Genomic DNA, 18302 nt, shown 5'->3' with positions numbered 1-18302 from the left:
AAAAAATTAAATACAAATATTAGATTAAACACTAGTTGAATCTTCATAAAAAATTTTAGAAGTGTCTAGGGCCAGATTAAGACAATTCAGATTTTAATAAAAAAAAACTATGCTGAAAATTACCAAGTGTTGGGAAATGGAATTTGCAAAGTAAAAGCTTTATTAATTGAATAAATTTCATTTATAACGTGGAAACATTTCCTATTAGTAAAGGCTAAAAATTAAGAACCCAGAAATCTGGTATCTATTGGGATACCAGAAGATGCGATGAAAATTGAAAGAATTGGCAGCTATGGACACACTAAGAATATTTAAGATTTCAGAAACTGACAATTCATACAGGAACTGAAATGACAGCAACAAAACACAAATGGTAAATTTTTCAGCAAACATTATTAATTGAACGAAAACCGAGTGGTTACTTTTTTTCTAAATCTACCCACATGCACTAACCAGTTAGAAATATACAGTAGCATTTCCTCTTATTACAAAGTACATTTCAATACTCTATTTTTTACAATTTTTTTTTTTTTACATACAAAGATCTCTCTCACATGCAAATGTATTTTTTAGAGGCAAATTTACAGCCAATAATCTATAATGTAATATGGAAACAAAAATATATAGTTATCATTAGTTTCCAAACTCTATGAAATGAGTACATTCAGCAAAAATATACCGTTTTTTCCTTTCGAGATAGCAAATTGTAGCCTTGTAAAACTGGAATAAAAAATCCAGTTTCGTACGGATAGTCATCTTCCCCTAAAGGTTAAAAAAAATAATAATGATACTATAATGTTTTTAGTTTATATCAAAACACTGAATGTAGTAAAAAATCTATTAAGGACTGCAAAAGAAATAATACACACTAGCTAATTAAAGACCAGTTTACTTACACATTTAAAAATAACTTTTCTAATATCAGCGATATGCACAACAATGAAAGTATACATAAAAGTAATATAACAAAATATACATGAAAGTAATACAGTGAGAAACTATTACTCAAGTTACACATATTATTTTCATTACCAAATAATAAGTACAGAAATAAGTGTTCACGAAGTATATAACTGTGAAATAAAAACTCCAGCTTTGACTGAGATTAAATTTACACAAAAGATCTTATGCATTTTTACAGTCATGGGTTTCTCTTAATCGAAGAGTTAGCTGATATGGATCTCTATTAGTCAAACAGCAGAATATTTAATGTAGATTATTAAGATGCAAAGAGACAAAAGAGGTCAAATAATTAATTTCATCTCAAATTCCCAACAGTACAGAGCACCTACCTTTTGATTAAAAACAGCAAGAATATGTGTGTGTCAGATTTATGCCAAACAAATGAGAATTTTCAAAAAGAATTAATATCCCCCATCCCATACTAGGGATAAAAGTTAGCAAAGCTGCTCTTATCTTGATTAGCAGTTCCCAACCTTTTCTCTCTCTGTACCCTTTAAAAAGACTTAGTAATATAGAGTATCCCTAACTTCCTCTTTCAGAACTATGATTCCTCCTTCATCCCCTTATAATATTCCTGCCTATATCTTATTACTGAATACTATAAAACTAATAAATTGCAATGAATAAGGTCAGAAAAATATAATGAAACATAAACTGATTATTATATTACTCATTTCGAATAAGTACAGTACCAACCCATACACAGTAGAGTCCTGTAAATTGGGCATAACGTGGACTGAGAGATCCTTGAGTTTCCAAAAAAATCAAGTTTTATGGAATAAGGGGTGGATTTCTCGGAATTTTTAATATTTAACCCTTTAATGCATGTGATATTATTTTTATAACGTTTCAACTAAAAAACTCTAGACACTGAATATTATGATCCTAGAGACAAAATAATATATGAATTTTAAAAAAATCTGCTCTTGCCCAGTGATCTGTGGGTGGTGGTTTTTGGTTTTCAACAGATCTTTCCATCTGTCGAGCCTGTCAGCACTAGCAGTAAATCCAGGCTTTCCTTGAAATTCATCATAAAATTTTAGGGCTTTCTCTTGTATTCGTATTCACCCCCTTTTATACATCTTCTTTCCCTTAAACTATCCGTACATGCTCTTTTCAAACAAAAACTCTCGATTCCGAATCTCTTCTTTTTTAATCCTATCAAAATAGTCCGTCCAACACTGAAATTAATGGCAATTTTGTTTACACTTTTCCCTTTGTCCTGTCTATTCTAAAGCATCTAGTTTCATTTCCATTGTCACCTTAGTTTCTGTTCTTTTTGAATGATATTTTCATATGACAGAATACCAAACGTTCCCCAAAACATGTAACACTTATACATCTGGATATGAATTGAGGATGATGCCCGCTATGAACAGGTGTGAGTTTAGTTTGCAATAAGATTCAGTCACAAAACTTCAGATAAGTCTCAACATTTCGCAGCAGTAGAAAGAAATGTGAGCCAGCGGCCAGCTGCTATCTAATTATCTTTGTATCCTCGAAAGAAGCAAACAGCATTGGCAAGTATTACAACATATCTTGAAATTTATTAAGCAGTTCCAAGAATGAATGGCACAATGCGAAAACGGCAAAAATTACTGAAAAAGAACACTTAAATCTACGAGTAGAACAGGAGAGATATATGCATAAATAATAATTATATGAACTGTAAGTAATACTTGCTCTGTTTGGCCTAGAGATATCTTATAAAAGTTTCTAAAGTTGTCAAGTTATATGGAATGACGAGATATCAAGAGTAAAATTTGTGGGACTTTACTGTATTTTAAATTAAAATACAACATTATTAATGTACTGTAATTATTTTGAATATCAGTTTTTCTATAATAGATATGAAATAAATGAGCAAGCTTATGAATTTATTAATTGTTGATGAGATTTAGTCCTATACAAAAATCTTAGTATTCTTGAAATAGTGTTGTATCACAGTAAAATATTAAACTTAAAGTAATAATTAATTATATATTAAATAAATAATTATATATTAAAGTGATATTAATTATATATTAAAGTGAATTAATATATAATTTCATACATACTAAATGTATGACCTAAAAGGTTTAATACATTGGTGCTCTCATCGACATGCTAAAAAAGAGGGGGGATATTTTTTATTCTCGATTACTATCAATAAAAGTCATCAGCATGGCCTTGTTTCTCCAAGCAAATGTATGTTTGTGAAGAGAATGCTGTTTGAGCAACATCAAAATTTCAGTAACGGTATGGTTTTCACCACTTTTAGCAATACAATGACTTATTTTTATGCTTCAGTTGCATTTTTATCATCTGTGTTAGCTAATAATAGGTTTTAAGTTAGAATCCTTAGACATTTGTTGAAAAATACATATTAATTTTTGTTTGAAACTGGATTATTTGGTTTTTAAATGATGCAACAATACCAAAGGTTTCATACTTCCATTTGATAAAATCTCCTTGCATATGACACAAAAAGGGGCTGTTCTCGTCTCTTCCAAACGAAATTCCATATTACACACTGAACAGAATATTTTCTCTTTTTCTAAGAAAGACTACTCTTTTTAGAATTTTCTTACTGCTAGTAAGTGTAGCTGTAACTAAGCTAATAGCTTCATCCTGGCCCAGCTGTTTCTTTGGAAATGCTTGACACAAACACCGAATCAAAGCTGTCACCTACAATAGCTTTAGTTCTGTGCAAAAACCTACTTTTTAATGGTTTACAAATTTTTACTTAAACACATCTTACATAACAAATTTTTAAAAAAAGTAAAATAAAAACCACATTCAAACAAACTTCACTTAACATAACTGTAAAGAAAGACAGCTATTTAATTCACTCAATATTAAAAATATTTACTGGCTGACAATAATTTTATATGACTTGTTATGACAAGGAGAGAAAGAGGGTTACTACATATTTCTGACTAAGCAACCAAAAATATGAATGATGTAGTCAGGGTTAGTTACAACTAACTCCATTGCTTTCATAATATGTTTTCGTCAGTAATAGTAATGGTCACACTAGAATTTCTTATGATTACCCTTTTTTTCATTAAAAATGTTAACTTTCTGAACATTTTTCATTAGCATTCATTACAATACTTTGCTCTGTACCACTATTTCACATAATTCCAACTAAGCCATCATATACCCTAGGGCAGTAGTGCCCAATCTTTGGCATATTGCAAGCACATTTCCAAAACATCAGCATTTTTATTAAACATATTTCCAATCTCATGTGATACATCTGAAATATTAATTTCGGCACATGGGTCTGAGATGAATCTGAATTTTATGGAAATCAGAGAAGCGGAGTTCAAAATTATTTTTCAGTGCATTTAGGTTTTCCGAGTATTTCTCTGTTTCAATTGCCTTGTGGTTATTAATACGACTTGATAAATTCTGAAAATGGGTAAAAAATTTTCTTTCATCTGATTTATCCACAAATTTAACTTTATCCAAAAAGCAATTACAGTCCCAGTGAATTGAAAAAGGGTTCCCCCCCCTCTTCTCCCTGGAGATCTTTGTTCAGTTTAGATGTTATATCCATGAGAAACTACTGATTGGATAAATTATTATCATCCAATTCTTTATAACTTTTGTTTCTAGATTCCCAAAACTGCTTTATTGGCTAAATAAGTTCTACAAATCATTGAAGTACTTTTCCCCTGCTGAGCCATCTAATATAGGAATGAAGCAATAAGATTCCATGTTCACTATCAAGTTCATCAGTCAGCAATCAATTATTTTATAATATCTTGCAAGATATCTCTTATGACTATAAATGCTTACCATATTTTAACAATTAAGAAATATAAATGAATGGTTATTTTTAAAATATTTTTCATAGTACCTAATCGCCAGCCGGCGATCATATACAAAACAATCGGTGAGCACACTTGTGCTCATGGGCACAAGGTTGGGCACCGCTGCCCAAGGGATATGTGTAATACAGGTTGGGAACTGCCGATACAGATGACAAGTCTTAATCTACTTACTGGACATGCTCCAGATAACATCCAAGACTCCTCTCCTAATTCCTTATTAATGTAATATATCCATTATTTACTGTGGTTTTTAGCAGATATGGACCATCCTGTTCGTTCAAAATAAACGAAACAGTGCTTAATGAAACAAGTAGTTACTACAGATTCTCTCTAATCATTCAAAGCTGTCTATTTTTAATTCTCTGTAGAGAAAAAGTACACCTTTGTCCATCGATAAGGCAATAAGCTATTATTCTGAAAACATATGTATTTCTGATATACCACTTAATCAACATGCTCAGTAGAGCTCTTGCCACTTGCTGAGAAGGCGCTCAAACCCGGAAAGGCTGCTCTTGCTCTGCAAAGGCGGAGTACATCGAGATGAAATACTACATTTAGTAAGGAGTTATAAGCCGAATAAAATGAAAACATCTGCCCTGAAGATAAGAATAGTGCTGACAGATCAACTTCCAGTTCATTGTGCGCCACGACGTCCCCCCCCGGCACAGCAGTGTGAAATTGATAAACAGATTTCGGAATGGTTAGAGAAACAAAGGATATGCCTTTATCCATTTTTTGCAGCAATTCCACTTTTTGTTTGATGGACATCGAAACGTGCTTTCGCTTTGTAGATCATTTGGCAGCTCCAGAATCGGAAATTCTTTTTGACATAATTAATTGAAAGTTCAAGCTTACTTTTATAAAATTGCTCTAACAGTCTGCAAAAAATAATAAGCCGGACCCAATTAGAAGATTAAGGAACAACGCAATCTGCAACATTAACTGAAATAGATAATTATCTAATTTTAGCTTACCTTATACCGTCCATTGTACATTAAACGGACATGCGTAAACGTATTATGCGCATGCGTAAAGGTATTATGCGTTTACGCACGCGCGGAAAGTTTGTAGCTTTGAGGTCCGGATTATAGATCATTCCAGATTAAAGACTTTTGACTGTATACTAAATGCTGGAATGGCGAGCGCAAGAGGCATATATAACCTGTATTTTTATGGAATAAAGATTGGCAATGAGAAAATTAGTGAACTTAAAAAGTAGTACCTACTTTTTAGAAAATACACTGATTATCCTTTTCTTTTTATTATATGAAAAGTTCTATACAGTCAAAAGTTGTTAATCCGGACTAGTCGGGACTTCGGCGATTCCGGATTATAGATCATCAGTTTAAATCTCGTAAGATGGCATGCAGAAATTCTAAAATTAAAAATATGAAACCGTAATTTATGAAATAAAGAACAATTATGATCTAAAGGGTATCAAAATTTGCAAAAAGAAAAAGCTTAATATTTATTTGTTTATTTTATTAAACATTTCTTTCAATGTAAGTTGTTTAAGTTTTGCTTCGTTTCATGTGATAATACTTTCTCTTTAATTCTATTAAACAGACATAATTTCTTGTTCAGTTACAAAGTTACGCTGTTCAAGTCCTATAATTGCTGTGTCGAGAACACCGACTAATTTGTCAATCGAAATTTTTTCGTTTTCAATAACCTCTGTTACTTTCTTCGCTATCGAAAGCGAATTATAATGACGAGGAACTTGTTTTAAATCATATCAAAGACGGAGCATATCGAGATGAAATACTACATTTGGTAAGGAATTATAAGCCAAATAAAATAAAAACATCTGCGCTGAAGATAAAGATAGTGCTGACAGATCAACTTCCAATTCATTACGCGCCCGCTGCGCGGCGATCCCCCCGCCGAGCAGCGTGAAATTGATAAACAGATTTCGGATTTCAAAACATACTTTTGCTTTAGATCCTTTACATATTAACAAATATATATCGAAAATTCTATTTGATATAATCGAAAGTTTAAGCTTACTTTTATAAAATTGCTCTTACAGTCTGCAAAAAATAATAAGCCGGATCCAATTCGAAAATTAAGGAACAACGCAATCATCAACATTAACTGAAATAGATAATTAGATAATTTTAGCTTATACGTCCATTATAATAAAACGCGCACGCGAAAACGTATTCTGCACTTGCGCAAACTCATATGCGCAGTCATAAAGGGTCTTACACGCACGCGTAAACGCCTATGCGCATGTGTCAATGCGGCGCATGCGCAGAAAGTTTTTAGTTTTGAGGTCCGGATTATAGATCATTCCGAATTATGGGTGTCCGAATTAACGACTTTTGACTGTATTCTAAAATCTTAAATAAATTTAAAATTTTATGATTGACATGATATAATATATATATGCCACTTCATATTCATTGTGTCATAGGATGTTTAAGTTAATTAGTTAAACATGAGGGCTTACTACCTAAGAGACAGAATGTTTTTCTGAATAATATGAAAATCCATTGTAACCATTTTGATAATTTGAGATAAATTTCAGCCTCTTGGCCATTGGTGACTGACTTACTACAGAATAATTATAATCTGAAATATGGCACCTAAAATATGGCTGTATACATGATATTAAACTGTTATAGCATTGGATGAAGATGCTTATATAGTATGTAAAACAATATTTAACAACGATCAAAGTTTTTAATGTCCAATATTTTAACAACGATATACCGTATATACCCACGTATAAGTCAAGATATTTTGGACAAAAAAAAAAAAAAAAAAAAAAAAAAAAAAAAAAAAAAAAAAAAAAAAAGGACTTCAAAGTGTGTGTGTGGGGGGGGGGGTCGACTTATATGCGGGGCCATAAAAAATTAAAAGAATTGGAAGTTCAAAAATTTCGTTATATAATGCAGTTGTTTCCTTCCCGCACTCAAATTGGATGACTTATCAAATAAGTCACTTACTTGAAGTAATTTCATGACTTAAATTATGTGACAAACTAATCACAGAGTTTCATACTTTAACTAGAGTAAGTTTCGATTAAACCAAAGAATTTTCGGCCCCTGAACAACCGATCAATATCAAGCAATAAAAAAGTTTCGCCAACATGCCAAGAAAAGAGAAATGCAGATAGTTTTTCACATACATATAAGTACACTTTTCTGAAGAAGTGACAAAACACCTAAAAACGACTGTGGCCTTAATTCCGGGAGGATTGACATCCGTCATTCAACCCCTAGATGTCTGCCTCAATAAGCCCTTCAAAGTAAATGTTAGAAAATATTGGGCAGAGTGGATTAGTTCCGGTCGAACAGCATCTACAAAGGGAGGCAACATTAAAAAGCCCGATATTAGATTAATTGCTCAGTGGGTTAAAAATGCTTGGAACGAAATACCCTCTGAAATGATTATAAAATCATTTAAAAAATGTTGTATTAGCAACGAACTAGATGGCATGGAAGATGATACTGTTTTTGAAAGTGAAAATGACGACGAAGGCTCTAGTAGTGATTGTAACAATACAGAGTTCGAGACTGAAAATATGTATGATGACGAGCCAATGACGACAGAAGAGTTCTATGAAATGTTTGGCGAATGTGACCATGAATCAGACGTTGAAGGATTTTGATTTTGTTTATTTACCAAGGTATTTTTATATATTTTTTCTCGTATATTTACTTTTTTTCTCAGATGATTTTGAATAAATGTAGTACTTAAAAAAAAAAAGTTTTCGAAGTTTCTCGATCGATTTCGGAAGTGGGGGGTCGACTTATACGCGAGTTTCTTATTTTCTACGAATTTTTTATGTCAAAGAGGGGGGGGGGGGTCAACTTATACGCGGGTATATATGGTAACTTTTTAAGTTTTATTTTAAACATACACAAGCAATATTTCCTTAATTAAATGAAGTACCTAAGTTTTTCAGCAGGAGACATCATCTTTCTTGTAATTTTCCTTTGGCTATATTTCTGCACTTAGGCTTACTGATTTCATTGCACCAGACAATTATTTTAAAGATTTATTACAGATATGGGTGATTTCATGTTATGAAGTTAAATTTTTAATGTAGTATTATGGTCAGATTATGCTTTCAAATTCATGTTGCTAAAATTAATATATATTTAATAAGGTATTCCACTTGTTTTACTTAGCATAACTCACTGATGCTTCAAAATCTTGCATCGACATTCAGCGCTATAAATTCTTTCAGCTTGCCATTTTACTGAAATATTTCTTGTTCACTTTGATGCTCATATAACTTAAGAGATAGCCCTCTAAGAATTTTTCATTTATAATTTCTGATACTCTGATTATTTAAAATAGACTCTAACAATTATCGAGAAAAGTTAACAAGCTCTTGCATAACAATATGCAACAGCTACTAACTTCAAGGAGGTTATGAATATTCTTATATTACTGATATCATGCATTTGTATGTCTCATGCTTTTTTCCAGTGACATACCACAGTTATTTTATTTATATAAGACAATCTTATTGCTATAATGTCTTATTGTCTTACATCTTATTGCTATAACACCATCCCCAGGGGAAAAAACTAAAATTTAAAATTTTTTATGTCATTTGCTTTGAAATCGCTGAGTTTTTTAATAAAAAATTCATTGAAGTTTTACAAAATATGAAAGAGATAATAAAATTAATTTGAAATTCAAAATTCGGGCTTCCAGGTGCCCATATTCAGGTGGAGGACTTCATTATTCGAAATTTGATGGCTCTTGGTACCCATGTTTTCTCATGCATGAAACATACAAACATTCATGTAAGATTAATTATTGAATTTCTTTTACTATCATACAGGGTAACAGTATTTGGTAGCAACAATGTGAAAAAAGATTCAGCACTTCTAGTGATTCCACGCAAAATCCCATTTCCAGACTAAAAGCCCTTCTGGGTTAGAGCCCCTTAAAAAAAAAAAAAAAAAAAAAAAAAAAAAAAAAAAAAAAAGAAAGAAGGCTAAAAGGAATTTATTAAATATCAACTTACCGTTTTCTTCTGGTGAATCTAAGTCTTCGCTTTCGTCGCTTCTAGAGAAAAAAGGAAATCAGTCATTTAATTTTATAAATTATGATTCTAAATTTAATAAAGATAAGTTTTAAAATGTAAATTTTATACAGCAGATAGATAAATATGTTTTTATGAAAAAAAAAATCAGCACAGAAGCTTTGATCCATGTAATTAATCAGGATATAATTTTCCTAAATGGAGAACAAACCAGCACTGATCCAATGGATAAGAAAGACTGGGCTGGTTAATTTCCTATGATAATCCATAAAAATGTTACTGGTTTTAAAGTGATAACCTTAAAGTGGTAGCTGGAAGAAGATGGTACAACATCTCTCCAAGTTCCACTGATGAATTAATTATAAAATCAAACAGTGATAAAATGGCTTATGTTGTTTGACTAAGAATGGGCTCAAAAAAAAAAAAAAAAAAACATGAAGTTACTTATTAGTAAATGAATGATCTAAAATTTAGTTTCTCAGTTAAAAAATTATACAGTTTGGTACAGAATTGCACATCATTCAGCCCATGTGATATTTCTATAACAAAGATATGATGTTAAAATTTTCAAATACAGCAACATATATATTTTCCTAAAAAATGAAGATTCAGATTATGCCCAAGAAAATAATGCCAGCAGAGGTTTATAGGTCACAGTCCATCTCTAATCACAATGTCACTGAAGATTTAAAATTCACAACTTAAATTCACCAATGGGTTAAAGACACTGAGTGCATTAATACTATTAGAAGTACTTTGGCTTTAATGAAGAAAAAAGAAAAGTATTCAGCTTGCTTAAACAAGGCATGATTACTGAAGTTTACAAATTCAGCAAAGCAGTCTGAAAGCGCATCTGAAATGAACCAGTACTATACAATAGAACTCACTGTCAAAACAAATCACTGACTTTTTGATAAATATTTATTGCACTATGCATATCTTTCTGACAAATAAAGATTGGAAGCCAGAGAAGTCTGAAACTGTTTCTCAAATGAAACTGTAAAAGAATCTTAACAGTTATTGCAAATGATCTCCATCTCAGTTTAGAAATGCAAATCAGTGACAGGACTATCTAGTGGGGATTATGATTATAATGCTAAAAAATATTCATCACATCCATCAATGTTACTGGTTTAAAAGTTCCAGCTGTCTAAAAAGTATCATTCCAGCATACTTACTTACTATGGAGGACAATCATACACAGCAAGGATAATCAACTGAGGTGGAATTTGTTTGATCTCAAGACTGGTAGACTAAAAACTGTAACAAAGAGTTCACAACAGTGCCCTTTCTAAATACATACTATATAGTGCAAAGCATCTGACTCTGCATTGGATGGCAAGTCGTCTTTGTTAGGTAAAGTTAAAATTAAGCAGATCTGCAATTTTGTAATTCAGTAGCTAGATGAGAGAGCTAGCCTTCACAGAAAAAAGAAACAGAACATAAACATGAAAGAAGTGCAATCTGAATTGTCTGATCTCATGACTAAATGGGGACCTTCAGGAAGCAACTTCAGTGTTAGCCAGTGCCACTAGGCCTCAGTGTTAGCCAGTGCCACTAGGCCTACCATCATAGAAGTAGATTGGCATGTTGGACTTAGTTTAGAATATTCCAATTTCATGTAATAGTAAATACACAATGTCTCCCCAGTGTTAACTTGCATTTTTAAAGTATACACATAATACATGTGTTTTTCACTGGTACAATACTGTATTCTATGAACCCTCGATTAAAAAGTTAAATAAAAATTTATAGGTGTTCAAGTTTCCATTATTCAAGTACATTACTCTCATAAAGATTACATAAGAAACATCAGCTTAGAGACAGAAAAGTGCAATGGTGTAAACATGAACTATTTACCTACAAGAACTCTGTGAAGTTTCATTTTTAATGCTTCATTGTTGTAAATCATGCATTAAAAATTGTTTTATGTTCATTGTGTTAGTTTGACATAAGGGAAATATGAAATGCATGAAATATTTCAATACATTATATTAAGTATATTCATGCTTTTAAATTACCTAGTTATAAATACAGCTTTTTTCTGATGCCAAATATATTTCTTTTTTTAATTTTGAAAAATAATAAAAAAGGTGGAAAATTGAATGTTGACTATCAGATCAGGGGTTCTCAAACAGGGGGGGGGGGAATAAAGGTAGCCTTTTTTTTATCTGCTTAGTTCATGAATATAAAAAATTACCTTTGTTCAAGTTTTGGAATTTATATACATTTTCTATACTTTTCCTTGTTTAATTTATAAAACACACTGAAAAATATTTAAATTAAAATAAATACATTTTTCAAGTTTTTGGAAAGCAAGGGGGTAAATGAGGCAAAAAAGGCTAAGAGCCACTGGTATAGATAAAATCACTAGCATCATGTTCTGTGCATTCATATGCACATTTTGAAAAATCTTTCTCAGAATCATTAAAGAAAATATGCCAACAATTCTTACTGTAGAAGTTAATTCCTCCAGTTTAAGGATGATATTTAATAATATGCTGTTGCAGATTTCATCAGAATGAAGAGAGCTTTAAACATTAAAAATGCAAAAAAATTGCCATCCATAACGATCACACTAATGGGGTTATCACATCTAGCAATGTGCAAAGCTAGAAGAAACTTTTCCAAGAAAATCATTTTTCACAGCATTGGTTTAAATGGGAGGGTTCTTAGCTGAAACAGCCTAGCTGGAACCAATGTCCTGGCTACATATGTGAGATAGTTTAGCTAGTTGGTGAAAACATTTTATAAGCAACTCTGTCTCACATAGGATTTGGGCAAAGAACATATTTTCACACAAGTCAACCAATCAGACTTTCATCATACATGTAGCATTTGAAAGCCATTTATGGTTTTCAATTAAATTGTAAGTTCTTTTTATGGAAGTATTGAAAACACACAGTGGTAACTTACTCTTCGTCCAGTAAATCTACCAGAATATCTCGAACCGTTAGAGATAGCTCCTGTAAAGAAAAAAAACTACTACTTTCAGTTTTTCAAATAACACACAAAAAGAATAAGAAAACAATAACTCAGTACTAACTTCTAAATACATAAGGGAGAAATAATATAAAAATCAATTTTATCTTGATCATCACACAAGATAAAATAAAATTTTAACTTTGAAATAACAGAACTGTTTTATAATACATAATCATATTTTTAAAGAAAATACAAAAAATTCTACAAATGCATTAAACTGTGTCCTTTTACACTTTTAAGGGAACATGCGTTAAATTTAGACATCTTTAATACTGGTCAAGCAAAGTAATCACTGTTTTTAATTTTATTAATTTTTAGGAGCAATTCATTAAGTCCATACATTAATTAACCAGTTATATGATTTTGATCTTTTCTTCATCTTCCTTCTATATTCCTCACCAGCATGTAAAATAGATTTAAGTATATTTAACAGGGTTGCCACTCAAACAGGAGAATGAAATTCCCTGACTTTTCCAGGTTTTCCAGGTGTGTTTCAAGAAAATTCCAGTCTATCCGCGTAATGTACGTTGGTTGTGCTAAAAGGTAAATTAATTATGGTATTACTTGTATTGTGTAGCAAATTCACTTAATTATTCAATAAATCCCAGAGGACATTTATTCTTAATTATTCTTGGTATACTTTGTTTGATAATTTTGTTTAGTTTTCCACTTAAGAAACTTAATAAAATTTAAGATATATATATTGGATAACAAATGTATGTTTTATTTAATTATTACTCATGATCATCACCAGTTCAACACGAGGCTAATCCGGTCCTTATAAATCACAATGCAATGCTAAATAGTTAGGTTAGATTTTTGCATGAGGTATGTTCTTAAAAGGCACCTTAACACTTGAAAACACAAATATAATTATAATAGTTGTTGTTTTCTCCACTGAAGATTGAGATTAGAATCTTCCCAATCTGGAATAAAATAAGGCTTTTTTTGCAGACATTCTGCAGCTAAACGAAAGAAAGAAATCTATTTTAATAAACTGAAGTATTTTATATTTATTTCGCAGCATACATAAGGAAAAAATATGTGCATTAAATTTCGTGATGGTATGTCATCATACTGCTATAATTAATTTCAGGATTATGCCAGAGAAAATTTCCTGAAATTTGGAAATATTATTTACTAATAATAAATAAATTTAGAGGGAAGAAGCAACATTAAATTATATGAATAACATAAAAATAATTACTTAAAAATTGAATTAGAATAATCAACGATATTTTAGGGAATATAGTTATATTACATGGCTAGCCTAGATGACTGATTACTATTTTTTTATTTTACTGCAAAGTGGCAAGGTATTTATTAAAAAGAAAAAAAAAAAAAAAGGTTTAAAAAGATTTTGCGGTAAAATTCTAGTATACGGTAAGGCTTTGGCACGATTTTGAAAATTGTCGCCAAGACCAAAATGACCCGTTTACTGCGCATCAAGATGTCGCCAAATCCCATTATTATCTAACCAAACGTCTATGTAAAGAAGAAAAGGTTCCATACAAGTAAAATGCTATTACGCCGCTAGAATGCGGAGGGAAAATTTGCCAAGGGATTTGGCGACGGAACCTGGCGGCCAGAATTTCCCTCTCCGCGATGTGTACAGAAAATTGAGAAACACGTGTTAAGAAGAAACGCTTTTTGACAAAAAGAAAACTACGAAAATCCGTTTTTAAATTATTGCGAAAAAATCCAAGAAGAAACGTTTTATCAAAGGACGTTTCTTCTTGGATTTTTCGCAATAATTTTAAAAACGGATTTTCGTAGTTTGTTTTTTCCCTGAAAATAACTAATCCATAAATTAATTTATTTGCGCCAAAAAATATTTTCTTTTCCATTAGAGTTTAACCACTTGCGCTAAGACTAAACTTCACGGTTGCGGTGCCGTGCGCTACAATATAACAAGCCGTAAAGTGTCTCATTTACGCCGCTCCGCATCTGCGAGTGCAATCCAGAGCTGTTACTCGAGAAATAAACAATCTCGTTGTTAGGCGTCGTGTGCACCACGTTATTTTCATTTTTGCGATAAATGCTTATCGACGTGGTGTTCACGTCGCTCGCGGTTTGAGACAAAAGCATCTTGACGTGCGTGGCACGTCTTTTTAAACGCAAGTGGTTAAAGAAATTTTAAACGATATTCATTTTATGAACTCTTGATAACGTGACCTTCGAACTTCGACACCGGTTTCGAGCTTTGGCAACAGATATATCAGACATGCACAGCTGTTTTCCCTCTATGATGGAACGGAGCCACAGCCACGTCTGTTGCAGAGAGGTTTTCCTTCTTTACAATACATATTCTTTGATTCTAACCTCCATGGTACCGTATACTAGGATTAAACCCATTTTGTTTTATACGAGGACAGGTACTTTCTTTAGTTCATGCATTGCACATGCGATTCTCGAGAATATTGGAAACCAAAAGTTGCGGGAAAGTTGCTTTGCCTTTCTAAAAGACAATCAAATTGGAGCTGCGAAAATTGGCTCTATGCCAGCTACCCGAATGACACTCACGTGATACATAATTCGCCAGAAAAGTTACCTCTTCCGACGTCGGCGCAAAAATCGCTTTTTTTGGCGGGATCGTTGTATGAACTTCCCTGACTTTTCCAGATTTTGACAAAAATACTTAAATTCCCTGACTTTTCCCTGAATATTTTGGTCAATTTTCGAATTCCCTGACTTTTCCCGGTTCTCCAGGTTTTCCAGGTAGCGTGGCAACCCTGATTTAAGCTGAGGATCTAGAGAGAACAGGAAGACGAGTAAGGAGGAGACTTTCTGGCACGTGGTGCCGAGCTGTTAGATTTTTCCAGCTGTCTTTAAAAAGTATCATTCCAGCATTTTGCATTCTGTCACAGCTAAGAATCTTAAAATATGCCAGTACAGTTAGTTAAGCTTGCTTAAAGCTTTTTTATTGCTTGTATACTCTGAGACTAGTTTTATCAATGTCTAACCCTTTCTTGGTGGTTATCATGCATACATGGCAGCAAGAAACACACTCTTTTCCCCAGCTGGCACACTGACATGCCACAGCATTTTCTGATTCATTTCCGGCCATCACACATTTGTGCCAGTATTCTGGAATGCCACAAGATGGCACTGTATGTCCATAGGATTTGTGATACACATAGATTTGACCTTTTACTTGAAATGAAAGAAACATGATTCACTCAAGGGAGGAGGGAAAACATAATGTAACAAATAAGGTTTAATTAAGACACAATAACACGCCGAATAAATACTAATTCAGAAGTCAAACAACAAAAATCAGCGTTAATTTACAAAATTTTCACAGGACTAGTTTCGATGGTTTTACCGAACCATCATCTTCAGCTGCAAAACCGCAAATGGATTTGCAAATGGATTTGGAACCATATTTTGGAACTTGGATTTGGAAACTAGTCCTGTGAAAATTTTGTAAATTAACGCTGATTTTTGTTGTTTGACTTCTGAATTAGTAAATAAGGTTTAGCTTATAATGTGATATAAACATTCCCATTTCTGATATCCCTCCAAATCATTTTTTTTTTACTACTTGTAGGGTTTTTTAGGGTTACTATGTGGGGTTCTGTTAAGCTTTGCATTGTTTTCAGATATTTTTCACATTCTTCCCTTTTTATTTTGGAAACCCTTTACTCTTAATTTATTATGGTAAGAAAGTGTTATTTATCAGAGGAAGGACTTACTCGCATACTAAATGAGCCAATTAGTGACATGGATGAGAGTGGTGCTTCACTTCCTAAAGTGGCAGTTCTAGTTATTCTGATATGAGCATACTGTCAGAAATTGAAGTCTCTGAGTACCTGCCTTCGACTTCCCATAAAAGATTTGTTACTTTATCTTGTAAATAGTCTTTCTTGTACTTTTTTTAATTAATTTTTAAGTTTATTAATGTGTTTTGTCAATTAAAATTTCAGAATAATTTGAATAGCTCAACTGGATATTATTTTTACTGTAAGCAATTTTTTAAACATATTTTAATGTAAAGTAAAGAAAATGGAATTAAATAATAATTTTAACATATATGATAGTTTTAGTAATAATCTAAAATGGTACCAAAAATTATGATATTAAGACTTAAAACTTTTTTTTTTTTTCTAAAGTTAGGCTCAGCGATACAAACCCCCTTTTTTTTGTCAGAGTATTTTCTTTTTTTTTTTACTCCTTTCTGTCCCTAGGAAATGCTTTAAACAAAGCCATGCCACCCTGAAAATGTTAAAACCTGCTGTTGGTTAATTTACATTGCCACAAGTAGTGGTTTATTTCAGATGTAGCAAAAATCTGCTAATTATCTAGTAAGGTTGTAGGTTTCAAATTCAAGTATTAGCTCAATGGCAATCTCACAACTCTAAACTACTGCTGCCAATGGGCTGGAATTGCTTTTCCCCCTTTCTTTTTAAACAAAATGAGAGTGACTGTATCTATGTATATACTGCACAACACTTACCCCTAATATAGGCTACCAGCCTTTTATATTCTGGTATTACACAAGATGTGCACCTGTTATGTGTAAGCTTATAATGTTAGGAAATTTTACTTTTAAAATTTAATTTGCCTCAACCATGGTTAAAAGGAAATTTTTTTCTCTATACATACAATTTTCTCCTTTTCTCTCTGGCTAAAATTATGAGATTCTTTCTTTTGGTTAAATTTTCTTTATAATCTGTTACAGATGTTATCCAAACATATATAAATAATAATAGTATCAATGCAGAAGTAGTACAGAGCTGCGTTTTTACAATTCCCTGATATTTTTTCCCCAGTGAAAACACATCATTGTGTACATGGGGATAACAACAGTGCAAAAAGGATAGATTTCTTGAGAAAAGTATTTTTATTACTGATGTTTCTTGCTTGTATATTTTATTGACAGACTGCTCTTGTATAAAATTCTTAGGGCACCACCATTTTGAAAATTGCTGTTGCCATTCAAACATTAGTTTAACAAATGATTAGTTACCAATGAGTTTGCAAATGTTCTCCAAGTCGACAATAAGTCTGTGACATTTTGGTGGCCAGCGTGAACAACTTAAATTTCTGTTGGTTACACTTCGTAGTTCGAACATAATCACAGCAAAATGTTCAAATTTTTTAAAATGAGGCTGCGAGCAGGCAGAATACCTTGCAGCATAACTAATGGTAAATGGCTGTCCCAGTTGATCGTTCCCTAAACTGTCACACCCTGTGTTCTGATCGTGTGCTGTGCGGTATGGATCATTCAATTCACCAGATATGTATGTGGTGGTCATTAGCATTAAGAGAAAAATATGATTTATTACTGAAGATCACATTTTCCCAGTTGGATCCCAGTTGTCCAGCTTGGGTGACAGTGGCACCAGGAAAGATGACACTGCTTACGGTGGAGTGTCAATGGCAAACGTTTTAATGGATGTCGAGATTTGAGCCCAACACCACCTAGGGCTTTACGAATTGTATCCCCTGATATCTCAGGATCTCTGCGAGTTGGCAAATAGTGTTGAATTGATGATAGCATAACTGCTGATGTGTATGTCACA

At 32.3% G+C, this 18302-nt stretch overlaps 1 protein-coding gene across 5 annotated transcripts in view; it reads right to left on the bottom strand.

The window, feature by feature from the left end:
* LOC118192155 (transcriptional adapter 2-beta-like) overlaps nt 1–18302 on the bottom strand; it is a 73380-nt gene that overhangs the window by 13407 nt on the left and 41671 nt on the right. For 2 of the 5 annotated variants that reach the window (XM_085817709.1, XM_085817708.1), the window contains exons 12-14: nt 12709–12758; nt 9775–9815; nt 680–762 (exon numbers count right to left, since the gene is read on the bottom strand). In XM_085817709.1, the coding sequence (XP_085673835.1) occupies nt 680–762; nt 9775–9815; nt 12709–12758 (174 nt within the window). Of the gene's footprint in view, nt 1–679; nt 763–6041; nt 6160–9774; nt 9816–12708; nt 12775–18302 lie in introns of those variants that run through there. The other 3 variants (XM_085817710.1, XM_085817712.1, XM_085817711.1) reach the window with 3 other exon arrangements.

Source organism: Stegodyphus dumicola, chromosome 5, assembly GCF_044657685.1.
Source record: "Stegodyphus dumicola isolate Sdum_Otavi_A_Nest chromosome 5, ASM4465768v1".
NCBI lineage: Eukaryota > Metazoa > Arthropoda > Arachnida > Araneae > Eresidae > Stegodyphus > Stegodyphus dumicola.
This window is presented reverse-complemented; position numbering and strand designations above follow the sequence as displayed.